The sequence below is a fragment of the Prunus mume genome, linkage group LG2 (genome assembly GCF_029339155.1).
Source record: "Prunus mume cultivar Tortuosa linkage group LG2, ASM2933915v1, whole genome shotgun sequence".
NCBI lineage: Eukaryota > Viridiplantae > Streptophyta > Magnoliopsida > Rosales > Rosaceae > Prunus > Prunus mume.
In genome coordinates, this window is record NC_142699.1 from 22,416,505 (window position 1) to 22,440,902 (window position 24,398).

A 24,398-nucleotide genomic window follows, 5' to 3' on the forward strand; every position below is an offset into this window, starting at 1 on the left:
GGTGGTTGCGGTTCGGTAACCGCGAATTTTTACTCAAACCGCAAACCGACCGACTATTTGCGGTTTGGTGATTTTTGAAACCGCAAAATGCGGTCGGTTACCGCGAATTAGCGGTTTAAAACCGCAAGTTCTCAACCATTCACAAAAATATAAATTCACAACCTAAATAAATAAATACACAACCTCAATTTCTCAAGCATATATAAATTCACAATCTCCTCAACTTCTCAAGCATTCACAACCTAAGAAAATTAAAGTTACAATTCCAAGCATTCCAATTAAAGTTAAACTTCTCAAGCATTCCAATTCCAAATCCTTTAAAGTTACAAACCAAAAGGAAAATGCAAAGCAAAATGAAATAAAGTTACAACCAAAAAGAAAAATTCAATTCAAAGTTAATTAAAGTTACAAACTAAAAGGAAAATGCAATGCACCAATGTTACAAACTCAAGTGTTGGTGGTGAGTGGATTTGAAGAACCCCGTTGTGTTATTTGAGCATCAATGTTATCTACAAATAAAACAACATAGTTTAGTACATTTTATTATAAGAAGAAGCATAAATAACATTAGCATAAATAAACTAATTACTTACAAGTTGTTATATGTTCCATTTCCTTGTAGAATTCAACTTCATCATCCGTGCGACTATACTTTGCGGTTTGCGGTAACCGCAAGTTTTGAAAATCAAATACCGTAACCGCAACCGCAAATGCGGTTTGGTTCTTAATACCGCAAATGCGGTTCAGTTTACCGCGATTGCGGTTTCATTGCGGTAAATTGTCGGTTGGTTTTTGCGGTTTTTCAGTTTTTCGGTTTAAAATGCCACACCTAGTTGGAGTGTAGACCTTGCAGGCAAGAAGTTGGTGAATTTGTTATGGATGTATGCAAGTGCGTACATTAAAGGGTGACATTTAAAAGCCGTAGGCTTATGTCGTAGTTGTGTGTGATATTTGTTGTGCGTGCTGAAGTTGGGGAAGATTAAATGTGTTTTTATACAGGTGTAAATTTGGAAAAATGTTTAGTTTTTATGGGAGACTCTGCCGAAATTTTTGTAGAAGTCTCGATCCCTTTTCTTATTTTTCGTGTAAGGATGAGGGTACAAGTAGTAACTGGGCTCGACATCGTTTGGATGTCGGACAGGTAATGTGGTTCAACACAGATTTCGAGGGGAAATTCGGGTTAGGTCCTGTCAAAGGTATGCCACAATCACTCATTTCAGACAGAGACTTGATTTTCCTTAGCACATTTTGGGAGGTCTTTTCAAAATGCAAGGAACAAAGTGTAGGAGACTTTTTCTTCCGGCAATGTAAATAGGTGGGTTGCCGTAAAGGGCGACTTATGAAATTGTCCCTTTGCCTGAGTTTGAAAATTAAGCCCCAAAAATGCTTCAACAGGGCAGTAGATAGGAAGCATCTTGGTTGCCTTCCCTAACCAAAACAAGAGCAACTTACAGATAATTTATGCATGCTTACAGATAAAATTTTGAGCTTGGCATAAGAGGCATGTGACATGGAAGCAAAATCAACATGAGTTTAGCACTGAGGGGAAATTTAGGCTTTCTTGGGGGAAAAATGGAGTGTTCAGGTAAGAAAGGAGAAGTTTTGTAAGAGATTTGGCTAAAAAAGAAAGAAATAGAGAACAGAGTCCTTTCGGCAGCTTGATAGATGCTCTGTCCGCCAGAAGAGAAGAATGGAGAAGAAAGGTGAATAGTGCACGATGTTGCTGGGTTTTTGCAAGTTAGAAAGAAAGCTTGCTCTCTGAATCTGGGTTGGATTTGTTAGGTATGAGAGACTTCATTTTATAGCCGCTAGAAACCATCATTTCCCAAGAAACCCTAATGGCTTCTACCTATTTTGGCCAAGCTTTTCCCTTCCTTTCTCATCTCCCTCCTTGGTTTTTCCCATTTTGATGAAATCCCTTCTGTCTATTTGCACTAGATCAGAGTTTTTTGAAGCTCAAGGCCCCTTTTCCTCAATGGCAGACTTCCATTCCCACCCATCTCTTTTATTGCTTTCTTCTCTTTTTTCCATGGCCAAGTCTGATGGGAAAATGAGTTAGGATATATATGCTGGTTCGAAGGGTGCTTTTGTCACTCGTAGGCTAATATTCTTTGGTTCCTTGAATGTTTCTTGCTTGGAACTTGCTCCCCCATGTGCTGGAACCTTCAGCAGCTCTGTTCAATGAACCTACAGACATTCTCTACGTGCCTTATATTTTTCTAGCACGGGGCTGAGGCTTTTATGGCTTATTTTGGAGTTTTGTATGGTCTAAGGTGGTTCCTTAAGTAAGTGGGCTCTTTTTATTAAACATTGGGCTTTTTGGTTAAGTCAATAGGCTATTTTGCTTGGGCTATTTCTTCTCCCTTGTGCTCACCCACATGTTTGGGCCAAAGAAATGGGCTTGAGTCCCCAGGCTCCCAAGTAACCCGAGACTTTTCATTTCTCGGATCATCAATGAGGCTCATGTTGATTTATTACCATCCATACCATAACCCACTCAAGCAAGCCCCGGGCATTTGAGTGGCTTGGGCCCACTTAGACTTGTAGCGTGGTTGGGTGTGAGATAACAATTTTGTGCTTGGCATGGCATGGCATGTCGCTTGACATGTTTTAATTTTATCGTCCTTGGGAAGGACTGCGATGTTTAATTTCGGCATGGGCTTGTAGAGCCGGTATATTTTATCTCAACCCCTAGCATGACGAATTTATTCAGCATGACACGTGAACTACAACTCGCATGTGGCAGGTTTTCGTATACTCCGCTTTATGCTTTTTCTTAATGAAGTGTCGTTTTGGGCTGATAATTTATTCGAGCCGAACCTTGGATTTTTTGGGCCTCAACATTAGCCCCCTTAATTATAAGGGACATGGATAGGTGCTAGAATGGGCCGAATAATTAAACACAACCCAAAAAGTCAGATTTGTATTTGTAGAGAACTCCTCCTCTTCCCGCGTGCAAAATGACGACACGTCATGATTGGTTCCAACGGTTATTTGCAGTTTCTCAATGCCAACCGCCTTCTTCTTCTTTTATTTATTTATTATTTTCTTCTTTTCTTCCTTTTCTTTCTCTTTCTTCGTACCAGACCCAAACTTCCTTCCATCTTTCTTTTCTTCGTTCTCTTCCCTTTCTCCAACAGACTCAGACTGAGTGAGAGTGTGAGATCGGGTAGAAATCGTATGCCTCTAACCATTGGGAAGAAGCCCGAGCCGAGTTCGACTCTGCCGTCCCTCATTTATTTGAAGGAGTCCACTCGTCGCTGCTGGAAGGGACCCCCTTGTACGGATTTTCTTCCAAAGTCTTGATTTCTCTCCTTTTCTTGGTGCATTCAAGGTCATCTCTTGGGGAATTAGCAAGGTATGCCTTTTCCCTTGTTTCCTTGTAAATTAGTTGGAGAATACCCATGGACATTCCCCCTTGTTTTGGCAGTCAAGCACCAAACCCTATTTTGACCTATTTTGTTATTGCAGCAACGTGGATGCTTATAGCGTGGGTGCTAGCAAGAAAGTGCATGCACCAGTCTTATGAGATTCCCTTCTTTTTTGATTTGTTCGGGCTGCTAGAAAAGTACTAATTTTTTGTGGGAGAAAACCGTTGGCTTGGGTTTCTCCCATTTTCTTTTTCTTTACTTTTACCTTGCACCGATCTCCTCTATGTTTATGGAAATGCTAGTCTTGGCATGACGTACTTTCTCTTTTCTTTATTTGTGCAGGTGCATACGTCTCAGGCATAGGTGAGGGCAGGTATTGGAAGCCTTGACGTTTCTATTATTGGAACCTTTAAGTGTACAGATTTCGCAACTTGGCAATTTGGATTTCTATCTCGATTTCTCAGTAAATAGTTATGCTCCTTCACTGGAATCGTGAGTCTTTCTTTTGGCCTTGTAGGAATAGACATAGACTGGCATTTAGCCTAGGCTTGTTTTTCTTGTGAACACACGCTTGATTAAATCTGGACTTTTCTGTGATATTGTGGAAATAGAAATTGACATAATGCATGCTCTGCAATGCTTGAATCTTTTTGCATTTTGAGGGAGAATTTGCTTGTCATGGGAATTTCTTGAGAATTTTGCTTGCCATGGATAACTTGCATGTTGCTTTGATATTTGCTTAAGCATTTTCTTTGGCGTGAGCTTGACTTTCCATGCTTGGCGTATATTTTGCGTGTGCTACGTTTTTGACCACCTTTTTTTGATTGAACTATATGCATCACGAGCGTATGCTTGTAACTGCATGATTAATACATAGGATTAGAGGCTGTTGAAAGCTGGAGGAAAGCACCATTTGTTTCCTTTTATGAGCTTAGAGCTTGGACATGGATAACTATTTATTTTTTTGGCTTTATAGGGATCAATATAAACATGTGTATGATGGGTCTGCAAGAATGTAGTGTAACTCATAGGGATTTTTCTTGTTCTTGTGAAAAGGTTACTAGGAGGTAAGTGGTGTTCAGTTTGTAACACTTTCTTTGTGAAAGGGTCTGCTGGAATGATTGATTGAGCATGAAATGGGAACCTTGCTTGTCATAAGCTCGAGTAATAGATTGCATGATGCTTCAAATTTTTTTTTTTTATGCATTTCACGTGGCATGAGATAACTTGGTTTGCTTGGCCTGTAAAGTTCATATGGCTTGCATGCTAGTGTGGAGATTTCTTGGCTTTTAACACAGAGATGCTTTGCCCTTTTGCAGCATATTCTTTGTTGGCAATTCTTGCAGGATTAGTTACAATGACTTCTGTGATTAGTGGTGGCTTATTTCCCCTTACAAAACGGGTTGAAGAATGGACGACTACCTTCATAGCTTAGAAACACTTGCCAAGACTCGATCATAGGCACTGAGTAAGCTTAGGAAGCTACTCTCATTTCCAAGTGTTGTATAGAAGAAAGACATGTTTCTGGCGGCCACCTTATATTTTTTTTTCAATACCCTTGCAGCATCACTAAGGGCTGGCCATAGTGGCTCGATCGCGAATTGACAGCCCCAACTACCAAAGATGTTTTGCTAATGATTTAAGGTTGCCAAGGAAAAATCGTTTTTGAACTTACAGCAGCGTGCTGAAAGGACTTAAGCGTGTGTCTTAGTAGGATTTTGGGTGGACTTTCCGCTGAATACTTAGAAGAAGTTATAACACACACTATTTTTAGAGCACGAGCTGCTTGTGGCATGAAGATGTATGTATGATCCCCTTAAGCAAGAGTTGTCGTTAATGCATTAAGCCTTTAGGAACATGAAGTGGAGAGCCAGTGTCATAAGCTACGAGATCTTCTCCTTGACAAATGAGCGACTGAGAATGGCGCTTGATGCATGGTGGGAACATCGAAAGGATCATCTCATAGCGCTTCTTCTATTCTGTTTTAGTCATGCACCGTGATCTAGTTGAGGTATCTGATTCTCCTTCTTCGCACTGTAATATATATACTTTTTCTTTTAATAGAAAGGGCATATCTTCCAGCACCATCTTTCTCTAACACTTGTCTTTATTTCGTTTTGCAGGCTGCATTTCTTTGTTGTAGGGGCTGGCTGGCTCAGTGCGTAGTAGCTTTTCCTTTTGAAACTGCAGGGTGTATTGATCTTTAGCACAGTTGACTGCATTTAGGCTCGAGTTGTACCTTTTTTTTTTTTGGAGAGCTTAAAGCTCATGTTGTTGGAAACTTGAAACAAAGCTTTGTTGCATACTTTCTGTCAGAACTTTTGATGTAGAATGCTTGAGATATTAAGCTACGACATGTTATGTACACTTTGCTTGGTTGAAATGCATGAGTTGCTTAAGATTTTAACAGGTTGGGTTGTGGTAGGTGCAAGATACATGCTGCCAATTTTTTTACAGGATCACAAAAGTGTTTGCCCCATTGCCTTTATGTTTTTTTTAAACTTCCACAAGGCCTTCCTAATGTGATCTGATTTTTCTTTCACAGCACCCCAACACATACACTATCTTCAAATATTGCAAGGGCTGGGATGATTTTCCTTCATAGCATGACCTTCCCTTTTTTATTTTTTTTATTTTTTTTTATTTTATAGGTTGAGAGCATCTCACAAGGCGCGGAGGATACACTTCCTACTCCTTCTCTTGGGACGTCCCAGCAGTAGCTGCTGACACGCCTGCACCTTCCAACAAAGACAGCCTCCTGCTCCTCCTTTCCTAAGCACATCCGACACAACTGCCAGCACCTCTCCACAGCTTCCAACAGTGCTGACTCCTACTCCTTCTTTCCTAAGCACATCTAACACAACTGCCGGCACCTCTCCACAGCTTCCAGAAGGTCGCCTCTTACTCCTCCTTTCCTAGTCACATCCGACACAGCTGCTAGCATCTCTCCACAGCTTCCAGCAGTGCCACCTTGTGGTGAGATTATTGATGACAATCATAAGGACGGTGATGTTTCCACCTCTGTGGGGGCATTTATCGGGGAACATTATGTCTTGGCAAGATTGGGAAAATTCCTTCATGGCGTTCAAAGCCTTCTTTGATGGTGGTGCTAAGATCCTTCGATCTATCGATGAGCTTCTTTCACTTTGTCGCAGGTTCGATGGTTAGACACATTTTCAAGGCGCTTTTGTGTATCCGGAGATGGTTGCGGTTTTGAGGAAATTTATGGATCGATATGGGAGTTTCATGGAGGTCACGGGGGTCATCTCCTCATTATGGAGAAGTGCCGCCTTCCGGGCTCTTGGCTTGGTACTTCATGAGATAAATACCATGGAGCTCTTTGATATTACCGATCACAGACTACTTTGTTGGCGAGACACGATATGTGAGGCCATAACTCTGGGCTTTCATGTAGACTTCCTCATCAACCTCATGAGGAACCTAGCACGTGCCGTCTTTGGAGTGCGGGCCATTTATCACATGGTTCCAGTGAGGTAAAAGCTGCTGCCGACACTTTGAACATTAAGCAACAGGAATTGAATAGCTAGTGCCGGGAAGTGCATGCCCTTCTCCTTGCTAAGGGTATTTCTGCCAACAATGCTGAGTGTGTGACGGAGGCAGCAGCCAGATCATCTCCTAGGGCTTCTTCCGTTCTTTTTGGGGATTCTTCATAGCTTCAAGGTATATAATTCCTCTTTTTTTTTTCTTTTTTTTTATCGGGCTACTCCTTCCAGCATCACTTGGTCTTGACACACATCCTCTTCTTGCAGGTTGTCTCTTATTGGCTTGGTGATCTATTATCTTGGCGTGTGGTTCTGTTCCCTTAGAGACCATAGGCTGCATGGGTCATTAGCATGTGTAGTTTTATCTTGCTTTAACTGTAGTTTTTTTTTCTTTTTATCTTTTGGACACTCTAACAACCTTGTCGTTATGACTTGTAATGTAGTGTTGAATCACTGGAGCTTATATTAATTTCTGAATGCTTGAGGCATGTTGTAATCTGCATGTCTTATATATGTATTGCCTGGTCGGCAAAATTTGTTTTTATGAACTGCTAGAGATTCTCTGACAGGTTGGATATCCTTAAAAATAAGGTATATGCTGCCAAAATTTTGTCTAACCACTAGGCCTGAAAAACACCCTCTTGTCATACCTAAAAAGGGTCAGACTAGTATGTGCATGGTCTTTGTAAAATTCCCAGATATTTTGCATATTCTGGTTGCTTATCAAAAAGGGACAATGGTTTCGTTGTTCCAGCAGCTCAAGAATGCATGCCCCATATTATTTTACTTAGGCATGTTGCTTGTTGATGGCCCGGGACCCCATCTGACTTTGCTTGGCATGTCTTACTGCTAAGTGGCGTGTTTTTTGTTTTTGTTTTTTGTTTTGTTTTATATAAAGGGGGTTTAAAATGTATAAAGGGGTAGTAAAACTTCATACACATATATTTTTTTTCTTCAAAATAATCCTTCATTCTTATTGCAAAGCCCCGGCTACCATGAAGGTGCACCATACAAAAGTGTCTTTTTTTCAAAACGTGAATGTAAGACAGAAGGAGTTCATGTCAAAAGGAAATTCAATGATAAAAAATGCTTGACATAAGATTAACTTAGTAGTAGTAAGGCTTGAGCCACTTTGCATCGATAAATACTTCAATCAAATCAAGCCCCCAAGTATGAAAGGGATAAGGAGCGTGCATGACTTGCAATCAAGATCTAAAATATCGGTGATATCGGAAATATCGGTAGTCCAAAAACACAGAAATTTTATGGAAATATCGAGATATTATCGATATCGATAAAAATTGAATAAAAACTATAGAAATTGTAAGAAAAACTTGGAAATTTTTATTGAAACTTTGGAGGATGCTTATTTAGTCAATTATCTATTAGTTTATCACAAAAAATGGGAAGGAAATGCATTGCATGATGGATTTAACTAATTTAAGTTGATTATATAGAGAGCTGACAAATATGTAGTAATTAATGAAAAAAGATTAAACACACCACAATCATTTATATATAATGATTTACTACAATATTTTACAATTTATACATTGTGTGCGAGAGCGTGAGTGAGTTTAAATTGTTTAATTTTTGAAAGTTCAAGTCAGGATATTATATATATTAGATTGCGTAGTTTATGAACACAAAGTCATCAGCAGCGTGGTGGTTAAGTGGCTACAAACGCTCGAGTTGGGAGAGGTTCGAACCCCTTCATGCGCTGAGCTTGAATTGTTTTGAGTTTAAATTGTTTAATTTTTGAAAGTTCAAGTCGGGATATTATATATACTATATTCCGTAGTTTATAAACACAAAGTCATCAGCAGCGTGGTGGTTAAGTGGCTGTAAACACTCGAGTTGGGAGATGTTCGAACCCCCACATGTGCAAGCTTAAATTGTTTCATTTTTGACAATTCAAGTCGCGATAATATCGATAATATCACGATATTATGACCATTTAAATTGAGAAATTGGACGAAAATATCTTCCCCGAAATATCCTCGAAAATATCGAAAAAAATCACGATATATAAATGGAATTGTGCTAAAATTTCGAACAAAAAACGATAATTTCGCCGATATTTCGATGAAATTATTGAATTTTTGGACTATGCTTGCTATCGCATGAAAGCTTGTGGCTTATGTTGGCATGTATTTGGCATGTGTTGTACTAGGCTGTCATGCCCTGTAGAAATATTTAACAGAGCCACATCTGCTACTCTACTTGCATGCGACTAATCAAAGAGTAATTTGCGGCTCTTATGAGAGGTTACGACAGCTGTCTCTCGATAATCTTGCTGATCAAATGAAGTCCCCGAGTGGCGTTCTTCCTCTTCACTCTTCCAAGCTTCCTGCCTATTTAGTTTAACTGAAATGCTTGTTTTCCTCATTGCTTCCAACAGCCGAGAAAATTTGCTGATGCCAATATTCTCCAAATAAACTCTGTAATCTGCCATGATATTGCTGATACAAATTTCGACAAGTTCCTCTTCGTCTTTCTCATTGTAGCAATCCAACGTTAGGTCCCGGAACCTATGCACAAAGTCCATGGGATCCTCTCCATGTTTTTGGCGAGTGTTGTTGAGTTGAATGATAGTAACTCTTTCTTCATGCTGGAAATACTTTTTACAAAACCTGCTTACTAAATCTTCCCAAGAACGAACAGTGCCTGGTGCCAACATCGTATACCATGTGTAAGCACGATCGATAAGGCTCTTCGAAAATTCTCGAAGCCGGAGATTATAATCTCCAGCATGTGGTCCTAAGGCATCAATGAAACGGTTGACATGCTCCTTCGGGCTCTCTTTCCTTCCGTCGAAAAGGACAAAACTTGGTGCTTCATAGCCATTAGGATATGGCTGCTGGAATAGGCATGATGGATATGGCGGCTGAGGGACATACTTCTAATCTTCCTGGTTTTGGCTTAGTTTGTTTTCCAGCATGGCGATGACATCTTCATGGGTGACAAAAGATGACCCATTTTGTTCAGACCCCTTTCCGGCAGCAGCAGATTCCTCTTGGGGTGGTCTTTCGTTTTCTTCGCTTGGCTTAGAGACTAAACTTTTTAGCTCTTTGATTGTGTCCACCATCTCCCTCTGGGTTTTCCCCATAACATGGATGGCTACAACAAGGTCTGTGAGGGTGAAAGCTCCCTCATTTGCATGTTCTTCTTTTCTATGTGAGGTATTTTGCCTTAACTCAGAGTCACCGTGGTCCAGCTCGTCTTGGGAGGTCATGTTGTTGCTTATAGTCTTCTTTTTTGGAGGCATCGATGAAGATAATGGCCTAATCCTCAGTGAAGTTGCCAATTTATGTAGGGAATTTTTTCTTCCGGCAGCTATAAATGGGCTAGGCTGCCGTAAAAGGCGCATCTGATGAAATTGTCCTATTTGCCTGAGTTCGAAAATTAAGCCCCAAAAATGCTTCGAAAGGGCAGTAGAGCCTCAGGAAGCATATTGGTTACCTTCACCGACTAAAACAACAGCAACTTACAGATAATTTATGCATGCTTACAGATAAAATTTTGAGCTTGGCATGAGAGGCATGTGACATGGAAGCAAAATCAACATGAGTTTAGCACTGAGGGGAAATTTAGGCTTTCTTGGGGGAAAAATGGAGTGTTCAGGTAAGAAAGGAGACGTTTTGTAAGAGATTTGGCTAAAAAGGAAAGAAATAAAGAATGAGTTCTTCCGACAGCTTGATGATGCTCTGTCAGAAGAGAAGAGTGGAGAAGAAAGGTGAATAGTGCATGATGTTGCTGGGTTTTTGCAAGTTAGAGAGAAAGCTTACTCTTTGAATATGAGTTGGATTTGTTAGGTAGGAGAGGCTTCATTTTATAGCCGCTGGAAACCATCACTTCCTAAGAAACCCTAATGGCTTTTACCCATTTTGGCCAAGCTTTTCCCTTCCTTTCTCATCTCCCTCCTTGGCTTTTCCCATTTTGATGAAATCCCTTCTGTCTATTTGCACCAGATTAGAGTTTTTTTAAAGCTCAAGGCCCTTTTTTCCCGCAATGCCTCAATGGTAGACTTCCATTCCCAGCTATCTCTTTTATTACTTTCTTCTCTTTTTTCCATGGCCAAGTCTGATGGGAAAAGGAGTTAGGATATATATGTTGGTTCGAAGGGTGCTTCTAGCAGCTCGCAGGCTAATATTCTTTGGTTCCTTGAATGTTTCTTGCTTGGAACTTGCTCCCCCCATGTGCTAGAACCTCCAGCAACTCTGTTCAATGAACCTACAGACCTTCTCTACGTGGCTTCTATTTTTCTAGCAAGGGGCTGAGGCTTTTGTAGCTTATTTTGGAGTTTTGTATGGGCCAAGGTGCTTCCTTAAGTAAGTGGGCTATTTTTATTAAACATTGGGCTTTTTGGTTAAGTCAATAGGCTATTTTGCTTGGGCTATTTCTTCTCCCTTGTGCTCACCTACATGTTTGGTAGCCAAAGAACTGGGCCAGTCCTGATGCTCCTAAGTAACTCGAGACTTTCCATTTCTCGGCCCATCAATGGGCCTCATGTTGATTTATTACTATTCATAACACAACCCATTCAAGCAAGCCCCGGGCATTTGAGTGGCTTGGGCCCCCTTAGGCTTGTAGTGTGGTTGGGTGTGAAATAACGATTTTGTGCTTGACATGGCATATCGCTTGGCATATTTTAATTTTATCGTCCTTGGGAAGGACTGCGATGTTTAATTTCGGCATGGGCTTGTAGAGCCGGTATATTTTATCTCAACCCCTAGCATGACGAATTTATTTAGCATGGCACGTGAACTACAACTCGCATGTGGCAGGTTTTCGTGACTTCGCTTTACGCTTTTTCTTAATGGAGTGTCGTTTTGGGCTGATAATTTATTCGGGCCCAAGTATGGATTTTTTGGGCCTCAACACAAAGCTATGCTTTAGCTCGGGCATACCATCCACAATCCGATAGACAAACAGAATTGGTAATTGAATTCCTGAGCAATCTTCACTGTACTATTAGGGACAAGCCATAGTCTTGGGGCTACTAGCTACCATGTGTGGAATGGTAGTATAACACCACATTCCAACCCTCCATCTATATGACTTCATTTCAGGAATTATATGGGCATCATCTTCCTCGGGTAACAACCTATTTTCCAAGTAGCACGACAGTTCACGCTGTGGATACGATACTCTTGGACTGAGATGACCTCCTCAAGTTACTCAAGGCCAACATAACCACGATCCATAACATGATGAAAGTAGTTGCTAACAAGCACATAACTGAGCACCAATTTTCAGTTGGGGATCATGTTTTCTCCACTTTCAAAAGAAAAACTGAACTTTTGTTACAGAGTTTCTGGTTTTGGTGACAGTTGAATTCAAAATTAAGCAGTTGAGAGAAAATAAAAGAAAACACAAAAGTGCTTCAAAAACTTTAATGACACTTAGGAAAGAATAAAATGATGTACCAGAGGTTGTTGGGGGCTGAAGTTGCTGAGGTTGCAGAGGCAGAATTTGTTGGGCCAAATATTTAGACTTACACGGTTACACCAAAACTGCTTCCCAAGTTGTATGAATTGCATCCTCACTTTTTGTAGCACCAAATACATTAATATGATGTTGAAGAATACAACGCTAGAGTCAAACCAAAATTCAGCCAATACTTCTTTTATGGTCAACCAATATAAACACCATGTAGTAATCAAGTCAGACCATGCCAAGCTGAGAAACGCAAGTGGACACGTTAAATTCAACAAGTCATACCACAAAAGTGACAAGCCTAGTGTGGCGACACTGAGGAATAGATTCAGAGGTGGAACACAAAGGTGGTTGTTTGGTAAATAACATGTGTGTACATAATTTTCAGGTGGTTGAACATATTGATTCGAATGCAGTGTTATGGTACATGTAACAGGGGTGAAAACTCTTTTACCTTTTTAGTAAATTTAAGTTTTAGCCATAAAAAAACTTTCACTTTTGGAAAAAACCAAAGCTTTTTCAAAAAAGACAGAAAAACCTCTCAACTTTCAAATCAAAGACATGCAAATGTAAAGGATTCCTTAGGAAATCCAAAAATAAATAAGGGCAATTTTGTCCATTTTGGCTTCTTTTTCAAAATTTCTCTCTCCTTTGTGTTTTTCCAAAGTCTCCCTTAATTTTTCCACCCTTGCTCGGCTTTTAAACACCTTCTAAGATCAGCTTTCGCATGCCTCCAACCTCTAACACTTTGAGGTTATCAACTCAAGCAGCAAAACAAGTGATTAGCACCAACACACACTAGCAAGCTTGTACTATCAAGTAAACCCACACACATTTACAGAAAAACTCTCCCAACCTTCTACTCTTTTATTCACAACAGCAAGGATACTAGACTCTCACTTATGAAAGAACAAAATGATGCATCAGAGGTTGTTGGGGCAGGATCATAGGTTGCTAGGGGCAGATGTTGCTGAGGTTGCTAAGGCAGAATTTACCGGGCCATTATAAAAATATGCTAATTCATGTCATACTATTCTTATTTATATGTCCTTCATCTAAATGTAGCAGTAGCATCACAAAAAAAAAACTGAGAGCTCTCCTTCTTTCTTCCCTAGCCATCTTCACTTTTCACCCTCCACTTCTTACATCTACACTCTCCTCATCTCCCCTATGTTGTGATGTCGCCCACCCATGGTCAGTGATTCCGTCTGGTCGCCAGTTCTCAACTATCACCCTCTGCTCCTCGGTTCCGCGTTAACTATTCTCGTTGTTCTTCCTTGGTGGCGTGTGGTGGTCTAAGGATACAATTACAGTGCATACTACACTTGACTCTTGGATTATAGGAGCGCTTTTGAGAAACAAAACTTAATCTTCTAGCATTTTGAGAAACAAAATCATCAATAACCTCTTCAAAATCAATAACCAGTAACTATGGCATCTGCAGAAAGAAGTCTTTCAGAGTATTCTTCTCTACATAAATCGTGTAGTGTAGAAGAAAGAAATCTGCAAATCTTTCTTTGGATAGATCAATTTAGAGGCAAGATAAAAGAGGGATGAGAGAAAAACTGGAAATAATATATTTAAGGCAGCTTTTCTTTTGGGTCAAAGACAATGATATTGAAGAGAAAAGAGCTTGGGAGAAGATAGCTTAGGAGAACAGAGCCTGGGAGAAGGGTCTAATATAATGATAAAAAAAGAAAGAGGAGAAGACGATGGGAAAGGAAAAGATCTTTTGGAAGCTAAAAAGTTTTTTTTTATGAGAAAAGAGGAAGTGTGTTGGAAATATGAAAGATCGCTTTGGAAGCTGGAAATAGGAATATGTGTTTTTTTTTTTCAAAGTTTGGGCACCTGTAATATTGAAAAAAAATTTGGGGCCCCAAAAATCGGAGGCCCGTGGCCGTCACCCTCGGCGCCCAGGCCCAAGGCCGGCCCTGCCCAAAAGCACAGCCAATGGACAACCATGCATTGCACTCTTTTATTGGTTGTGCGCCATGTGGATACTCCACTGTTATGAGCCTATGACTTTCCACACATCACACTACAAATAACAAATATATATGGTCACTCGTTTTGTTTTGGAATTTTTTTTCTTTTTTTTTGAAATTTTGCACTATAAACCCTTCACTTTTTTTTTTGGGGGTACAAAAAGGGGCCAAAGGCCAAACACAAACAAACCCCACTTTTTGGTCTAAAACAACCCCTATTTTTTTGTTTTTTGTTTTTTTTTTGGGTAGAAAATAACATGTCCTTTACTTCAGGCACCCTTGCACGTAGAAAAAAGGAAAAAAGATATGTATTAGATGCATTTTGAGGGGTAATACTCATTATTTCCTCTTGATGAGGATATATTTTTGTGATCGATGAAATTCACTTGTGTTGTTGAGTTTTCTATCTTCTTAATAGGTTTGTGCGTAATGTAAATTTAGTCAACTCCAATTTAAAATCCTGGGTCCGTCCCTGCTGACCACCAAGCGCGGCGACAAAATGGGCTTACTTCCACCGACCACCTAGGTTCGCCTCTGTCACTCCTCGATTCCGACCGGATCTCGCCATCGACGCCCACCAGGCCGCATAATCTGCCGACCAGCTTTCCTCCATCGTGAAAAGCAAAGTATGCTCTCGGCTCTCGGCTCTCGGCTCCAAACAGATAAAACATTATCTCTTCCTTATTAAATTATTAATAATGTTCTTGTCAATATCATTGTGAACCTGCTGAAACACCTTTTAATATTAGGGAGTTTAACTAAAACACCCAAAATGAGGGTTGAAATTATAAAAAAACCCAAGCACTATTTAAACATATAAACACACCCAAAACCCATCATTACACACACTCAAAACCCATTTATAAACACACCCAAAAAGTTGACTTTGGGGTTGATTTTGGGTGTGTTTCTATGTTTAAATAGTGCTTGGGTTTTTTTATAAATACATGTCTAGGATTGGGTTTATTTATAAATTTGTATTAATATTACTCTAATATTGAATTGTGATATTATCTCACCACCCCACCAAATATTATTGATAGTTTAATGGGTTATAAGTGAGCCACTACCGTACCAAAATTTGGTCATTAATAACATCTCAGTACTACACCAATATTATAATATCGGTCATGTCTGCTTGTCGTTAGAGGTTATGGTCAGGTCTCCTCGATCTACTTTTTAGCGGAATTGGGGGCTGGTCCTCTTCCTAGCACACTTGAGCATGATCAGATGCTCGACAAGCAACAGGACCGAGAGCTCAAGAAAAATTATATCATCACATGTGCGCTCGGCTCGCCATAAACATTCTTCAAATACATGTGATTGGCTTGGTCTCACCGTCTTCACCTTGTCCCACCATGGTCAAAGAGAGAAGGAGAATTGTATCTCCATATATGTGCCCAACTCAGCACGAATGTTGACTATCTTGACATCGCAAGTAAGGGATTACAGATGCCCACGATTATTTAATTACCAAGTAGTGTATACATACATCGCCACCATGACACATCATACATCACCGTCATTACATGACATACATCACCACCATGACATATCATACATTGCCATCATTGCATGGCATACATCGCCACCATGAAACGACATACATCAATATTGTGGCATGGCATACATCGTCATCAAGTTCAAGTCATTACATACAACACCATTGTCACAACATTATGTGATATGTGCTCGGCTCGGTCACACTATCTCTAATATATCTCGCCATGCTTAAAGCGGGAATTATATCTTCATATATGCGATCGGCTCGGCCTCACTACCTCCATATATGTGCTCGGCCCGGCCTCACTACCTCAAGCAAATATGTGCTTGGCTCGGCCAAACACTGGTCTTACTTGAAAGTCCCCAGCCAAGAAGCTATTCTCGACTGTGAACTTGGGGGCTACTGTTGAGACCATGTTGATCTCACCTTCCCCCTTAAGCAAATCCCACCAATTAAAGGATAACCCTTTGCTTGTCATATGTCACATCCCATCAAACAAGAAGTAGCTAGCCATGCCCCCTCTTATGCATTCTCAAGGCCTAAAGCCCCAAATGAAGGGGGCCATGCAAATGTCCTAGCCATCAATCAACCTTGTCTAGTCCAACTTGGACTATAAAGGGGAACTCACCACCTCCAAGCAAGGGAGAATCAGCTGTTACTTCTTCACTTCTCTAAGAGCTGTCCAAAGCTCTCATAAGCTTTATATTTCTCTCCTATTAGAGCTCTCAAGCCTCTCTCCTCATATCTCTCTCATGTACAATGTAATCTCCATATTCAAATATAAATACAAAGCTATAAACCATAGTGGATGTAGCCCCATTTTAGGTGAACCACTCAAATACTTGTGTTAAGTATGTGATTATGTCTTAATCCGTTAAGTACAAATTTGCTTGTTAATACATCTCCTTGATCAAGACTTTATTAGCACAATCTTGTGTTTACCCATTGGCAATGTTTGCCATCCTGATCGTGTTGTGTGGTTGTGGTGTGCTAATGGGATTCAGCTAAATCTGGGTCGTGGCGTGATGTCTTCAGCTTTCTGTTTGTTGCTTAGGTTTCTCCTGTTTTCCCACTTTGGGTTTTATGAAGTTTCTCTCTTGACCCAAAAAAAAAAAAAAAAAGCCACAGCCACAACAGAATTCTACCCATAAATTAGGCTTCCCCCTTCCTTTGCTTTAGGCACCAAACATTAGAGAAGAAAATGAGAGCCTAGGCAGAGAGAAGGAAAAAAGAAAGAAAAGTGAGAGGAGAGAAATGAGAGTAGAGAGAAATTTTCCAAGAGAAAAAAATTAGTGAGCCACAAAGATTGTAAATACTTAAGTTGTAGCTTTATTATTTTACGTAGTGGAAAAGTTATTGCTACTGCTCTCTGAGGACGTAGGCATGACCGAGCTTCGTTAAATATTATGTCACATTTACTTTAAATGCAGCTCAATATTCCCACATATATAGTTCATTTTACAACATTTGATCAGCACGAGAAGCTCTCAGGTATAATTTTCTATGTCGTACTAGTATTTATATTACTAACTATTGTGTTGATGGAAGGAAGAAAAGCAATGGCAATCATGATACTTGTCCATTACACTTTGTTTATGAAATTATTGCTTAGAGAAATTCCAGTGCTTTAGTTTAGCCTCGGCAGGAGGGGGCTCATGCCTCGGGTTGTGGTTCCAGCGGGCTTCAGCAACCCAGGTAGGAGATGGGTCCCAACAAACCGGGCAAGCCCAAAGGCAAAACGAGCCCGAGCTTGTGCTTGGGGGCTACTGAAGTCATCAACGGAAAGTTTAAAAAAAATTTAAAAAAATTCTAAAAAAATACCAAAAATTTCAGATATTTTTTTATTTTTTAAAAAAGTAACCTAGCCACACCAACACTCTTTATAAATTTCTCTCATCATATCTCATATGAATAGTGGTTGCCTTTGACTTGCCATGGCAATAGGTGGAAATACAATAAGCCTTTTGCAAGGGCTGCATCTATTTACGTGAATAGTAACAGCTCTTACCTTGCCCTTACCCTTTGTCATGGCAAATGGATGGAAGTGTTCTTAAGGGAGCATGCGTGATATCCTGCACAAAGATCAATTTTATTTGTTTGCTATTATAAATATATATTAATTTATTGCATCTTGGTATTGATCAGAACCCACCAAAAGAGGAAGGGTGGAAAAGCTTTATGCAGCTTAAGGCTTAGTTTGGGGTTGCTGTGCTTTTAAAAGAAGCAGCTTATTTTTTAAGTTTTGAATGGAAAGTGTTTGGTAAATCAAGATAAGGTTACTTCTTTTGACAATTGTTGTCACTCATAGCAGATTTCAGAAGCACTTCAAGAGGTGCTTTTCAAAACTAATGCAACTACTGCGGATGGAAGCATGCAGAGCAATTAATGAAACATTCAAAATACCCATAACACTCCCCATTTATTTTAGCAAATGACATCCCTTTTCCTCACTTTCAATTCCACATTCAGACCCACCAGAGTCCCAAATTCACCACCTCGCCCAGGGACGGACCCACAGTGGGGTCAATGGGGTCAAACGACCCTATGGACTCCAAGAAAGTAAGGTAGAAGGCTCCTTTGAAATGCTATGTGACCCCATGAAAATCTGGAGAAAAAGTTGCAGAGGTCTTGAGGAAGAAGAAGATGAACAGAATCTGTTCTTTTTTTTCAAAAGGAGCTGGCCAAAACGGCGTCGTTTTGATGTTCCTAACATGGATGATGCCTTCGTACTTCCAGGGAGGTCAAGGCGTAATGCTCCAATAAAGACAAATCGTCATCATTATCGTGTGGAGCTCTTTATTTATGTCATTGATGAGCAACTTACGGAGTTAGATGATCGTTTTAATGAGGTAAATACTGAGTTGCTTATTTGTTTGGCATGTTTGAGTCCGAATGATTCATTTGTAGCTTTTGATAAACAAAAGCTACTTCGTCTTGCTCAATTTTATCCTCAAGACTTTTCGGATGGGGATCTTTTGGCACTTGAAGATCAACTTGAACTTTATATTCACTATGTGTGTTCAAGTAGTGATTTCTTTGACTTGCAAGGGATTGGTGATCTTGCAAAAAAAATGGTGGAGACAAGGATGCATCGAGCATTCAATTATGTGTATTTGCTTATTACATTGGCTCTAGTTTTACCGGTTGCTACTGCTTCAGTTGAGAGGGCATTTTCCGTCATGAATATTATCAAAGGTCCACTTCGGAACAAAATGGGAGATCAATGGTTGAGTGATAGCTTACTTGTTTATGTTGAGAAGGATGTTTTTGATTGTATTGAAAATGAAGCTATAATGCTTCGTTTTCAAAATATGAAACCTCGTCGTGGCCAATTGTAATTTGTAATGTTGTTTTTTACATGAATTATGAATGAATGTACTGTAGTTTCATTTTCAATGTTATATTAATCTTAAAAAAAATTGAACTTTTACACTATGACCCTACAACATCAAATTCCTGGGTCCGTCCCTGACCTCGCCATAACCTCCCCTGGTTCGTATGGGATGTGGCTGTGTTATGGCTGGATTTTGGGTGGAGAGAGAGAGAGAGAGAGAGAGAGAGGGAGAGAGAGAGAGAGGGAGAGAGTGTGTGTGTGTGGTTTGGTGGGCTTTTATGTGGGGTTGCTGTTCGGTGTGTAGGGAGTGGAGTGGGGGGAGGGATGTGGAACAACCACAAGAGAAGGAATAAAATGTTTGAGGGAAAACCAATTATTGCCGATTTGATTTCTCATCAACCAGTGACAGGATTGCAGATATGGAAAAAAAACTTTAATGAGGGTTTGTGTTGATTGATTTCTTTGGCCTGGTTTTGATTTTTTTTTTTCTTTCTAACTTTTGGTTGTTTACATGGAAAGAGACGAGAGATGAAGAAGAAGAGAGAAGAAGGATCAGGAGAACAGGGAGAGCAAAAAAATAAAGAAAAATCCCTTTTTCTTGTCTTTTATGAAAAACATAAAAAACATTTTTGGTATTATATGCTTTTTTTGTCGTTATACATAGTCACAACACTTCTACAAAAATATTTACCAAACATTTTTTTTTATATTCACAGCACTTTTACAAATATAAATTACCAAACACTTAGCTACTTCATTTCACAGCAGTTTATTCTTGCAGCATAGAATAAGCAGTTTTTTTTTTTTTTTTTAAATTTTATTTTATTTTTAACATAGCAATACCAAACTAACCCGTAGTCTGATTTATAGAAGCTTTCTAGCCATACTTGTTAATGGATCATACAACCACTGCAAACCGAGCCTATTATGGTACGCCATGTGGTCGGTTCATGGCTAGGTTACTCAAATACTGACCCAATCAGACATGATGCCCCTGATGAGAGTCTCAAATTACATCTTTTTACTATTATTTTGGAGACTTTATGATATAATTTTGGCTTAATGAATATAATTTCACTTGTTATTACATTTTATTCTCACCAACTGGATTTATGAATTTTCTATATTAATTTGGTGAACTTATTATGTGAATTTATCTTCTGTAGGAAGTTGGAAAGCCAAAAGATGAAGACATACATTTGTCCAAGTTCAAGCTAGGTGTGAAGAGAATTGCTGGCGGATTTAATTGAAGACTTGATTGTGGGATTATTGTGATTATAAAGAAAAGTAAAGAGGGAGAAGAGAAGACAAAACCGTTGAAGCTAAAGAGCCTATTTCATGTCATTTATAGTCATTTAACGCCCACTTACCTCACCGTTATTTCTTTTCCACTAACTCTCCACCATCAACACATGTTTAATCTAATTAATCCCTCAATTAAATCCTTCATCACCCACCACGAATGTATTAACTTCCCACTTACCTCATTGACTACTATAAATCACCCATCAACTTATTTGTCAAGGGCACCCCTACGACAGATTTCTTTATCTATTTAGTTTATGTTTTCCTTTGTAATGAGTTGCTAGAACTCTAGCTAAGGCTAAAGGGAATGTTCTTTGAGTAAGTTTGTGAATTGTTCTTTAATCCAATATACGGTATGAATTGCTAAATTCTTTTATTCTTGGTTGTTCAATATTTTCATATCATTTTATTTTGATTGATGTTAAGTGCTATTATCTTTTCATGAGTTCAATTATATTTTTCTCATTGTTAAGAACTGACTTGGCATGCTTTTAAATTGAAAGAGTAGATATTAAGCAACTCCATTTTATGAACAATCATTAATAAAAGATTACATTGAAAAATTAAATTGGTTTTAATTTCTTTATCTTCCGGTTAAAATTTCTCAATGATGATTGTAATCGAGTTATAATTTGGATTAAAGAGCATGAAACATATTTTGTTTAAAGAATTGAACCTTGATGCCTTAGCATTTCCATTGTTGATATTTCATTTTTAAACTCAATTTTCACAGCAATCAAATCAAATTATTTTTCCATTTTGGTTGTCACTTTTATTGTGGTACGTTTAATTATTTCTTTGTGTGCAGATATTTGTCTACATGCTCTTTGAGGATACGATACTTGGACTTCCAAGATTATTACTACGTGTAACTACTTGCACTTGGGTAGACGCAACAGCCCCGAGTGTCAATAAAGGTCTCCCAGCCAGAACCTGACTAGGTAAAGTATGAATCAGTGCTCGAGTATCCAACCACCGACCCGACACTGTAGTACCATGTATGACCAGAGGCGCATTAATGATCAATAGACGTGATCAAACCCTTGTCGAATCAGTCACTCTGCAACTTTGAAAAGCAGCTTGGCTACTGAGGTAGATCAGTTAATGCACCTCCCATCCAAAACCAGGTGTCGCCCCATCCCTTAATCCTCGAATGAGCAGACTGGTGATGGAGATGGATCATTTAATATACCTCCTATCCAAAGCCAGATGTCACTTTATCACACAATCTTTGTCAAATAGCATGGTGATCAGAACATATCATTTAATATACTCTAGCCTCACTAGGAAGGGGGGAGATAAATATCTGCTCCTTGAAAGATATCTTGGCCTCTCATTCTCCCCTATAAATACCCTTCACCTACATCAGGACAAAAGTAATAAATATTCTCACCTTGCAAACCCTACATCCATTCTCTCCACCTTACAACCATTTCTGACTTAACCCTCGAAGGGAGTTCAACTAGGACCAACCCCAGTTCGCTCTTATTCTGATAACTGTTCAAAGTGTGCAGGTCTTCTAAGAAGAGCATCTCAACCTAGGATATCTAGTATAGGCCTTGACCTCAATCCAAGTCCAGGCTATACAAGATACGTGAAGGATACGCGGTTTACACTTCTATATATTAGTATATGATATATTATATATACTAGCCTTTTCGATTTTTAATGTTTACATTAACCAAGGGAATTTTCTGGTATTTTGAATGTTATACCATTCTTTGCATTTTGTTTTATATATAGATTTGTTTGGCGAAAATCTGCACCCAGCCCAACGCTAAAAAGCCTGGATAACAAAAGCCACATGGTCCAAAATCTGGACTGTGCAAAACAAAATTCAGAGGCCCAAAGTCCAGAGAGGCCAGCCCAAGATTTATCAAAATATGGTAAGCAAACTTGGGCCCCAAAAGAAAAGCAACCATCCTCAGGCTCCAGAAAAATCAAAGCGGGCCCGGTATGATTAAAAAGAAGAAAAACCCAAAAGTTGGAAGCAAACCCATGTGATCTCCTAACTTGAAAAAGTCAATATCATAGAAGAAGTGATAGAGAACTAAATGAAAGCAGGAAATCAAGCAAAGAAACTTCTCTAAAACTCCGAGACTAAAAGATCATAATCTTTTTTTTACATTTTCGCGTCAGAGAGAGGTGATCCTTCCAGAGAGATAAGCAGGAAATACAGGGAGTTGTTCAAACTAGAAGGTCAAACTAACCATCACAGCTTGAGCTCTCACGAGAGGCAGTTAAGATTGGGAAAAGGAATTAGGTTTTGTTTCAAGAAAAGTAGGGAAGTGATAGCCATAAGAAATGACTACTAAGAATTTATCTACCAGAATTGATAAAGGCCCCTTTTTTCTTTGCATTTAAAAATGAAAGATCTTTTGAGAAATTTTGCCGCCCATTATTAAAAGAAAGAAACCCTACTCCAAAGCACTTCTTATAAATATAAGAGAGGGTGAACAAGACATGGGACTAAAAAAAAAATAATCAATCAAACAACCAAAAATCAGCCAAAGGCAAGAAACTCAAAATGATCACTTGATCACTAAGAACCTTCAAACAAGCTGGAGTAATCAAAAGCTCTCTCTCTTTCTTAGAATTTCCAAGTTCAAGACTTAGAGAAAAAGTAATTCAAACCGAGACCTCTCTCGTTACAAGTTTGGTTCAGCAAAGGCCAAGACAAGCAGAGTTTGAGTTTTCACAAATATGAAAACCTCAACAAATTTGTGGAGAGCCCTGATCAAGCAAAACAGGTACCACAAGAAGTCTTCAAGTCCAGCCACTTCCCTTGCAGTTGAAGAGGCATACGCCCATTCAAGCCTTCCAAGGCTTGAAATAGATTAAAGCTCTGCCAAATTCAAATTTTGGTATCGATTTACAATGAAGTTTAGCATTGGAGTTGTTAAACAATTCATCCAAAGACATACCCAGTCCAGGCCGAATTAGAGACTTCTACCCAGAAATGGAATTCCAGTGTCTTTTTGTCATCTAGTGTTGATACGTCTCTCTATAGTTTTGTAAAGGCGATTCTGCCTAAAACAATCCACTTTATTATCATTTGTTCTGGCCGAAATGACCAACTTTGTACTGAGGTAAGGAAATAACTTACTTGGGAGATATCCCTCACCTAAATTCACAATCGCTTGTTTAGAAATTAGTAACTTGAGGCGCAAGTTATCTATTTTTAAGGAGTCTGCTAGAATTGCTATTGCTAGTAGTGGCACGCTCGCACACCAAAGAAAGTTGACTTGTCGACCAGTCAATGGTTCTCGAGGCAATGAGGAACTTTGCCCCATGTCAGGAACAAACGTAAAATGGGTGAACAAGATTAACAATAGTAATATACTCTCAGTCTTACTTATTTACTTTATGTATATATACCTATATATATTTGGTGGCAGTTTTATCTCCACATTTACTTTATTTACAGTATAGTGTAGGTTTAATACTTATACAATGGTATTTATTTGTAGAGCGGGTTCATCGTACACATAACTTCCTTTACTTTTTATTTAAAGTATGGAGTAGAATTAATGTCCATACAAACACATTTATTGTATCACATATTTACTTTATTATTTAAAGTATGGTTGGGGGTCCATACCAGCAATTTATTTACATTCAATTTATAGCAATTTATTTTATGAATTAATTATGTGTTATGATAAGTTTTACATCATATAGAGATCAGGACCAGAAGTTCCTTGATCATCATCATACAACTACATCAAGTCCTAAAGATCCTTAATAATGGTAATAATATGAGAGCTGACAATCTCTCCAGTACTATATTTGTAAACAAGTTATCGGACATGAAGATCCTTGATCCTTGGCATGTAAATAAGGACTTGAAGTTCCTTGATAATGTAATAGTACCGTATATATGAGTCGTACACATGAATAGTAAATGTACTGGCAAGTGTATTATGAATAGTAACCATATACGTGAATGGTGCCATA

At 39.1% G+C, this 24,398-nt stretch overlaps 1 protein-coding gene across 1 annotated transcript; it reads left to right on the forward strand.

The window, feature by feature from the left end:
- Window positions 1-18,513: 18,513 nt before the first annotated feature.
- Window positions 18,514-19,140, forward strand: LOC148919842 (uncharacterized). Its single transcript, XM_089044457.1, has one exon. The coding sequence runs from the start codon at window positions 18,514-18,516 to the stop codon at window positions 19,138-19,140; it is 627 nt and encodes a 208-aa protein (XP_088900583.1).
- The last annotated feature ends 5,258 nt before the right edge of the window (window positions 19,141-24,398 follow it).

What these genes read in the sequence shown, in the direction of transcription:
- LOC148919842 (XM_089044457.1), top strand. Translation starts at nt 18,514, where the DNA reads ATGGATGATGCCTTCGTACTTCCAGGGAGGTCAAGGCGTAATGCTCCA.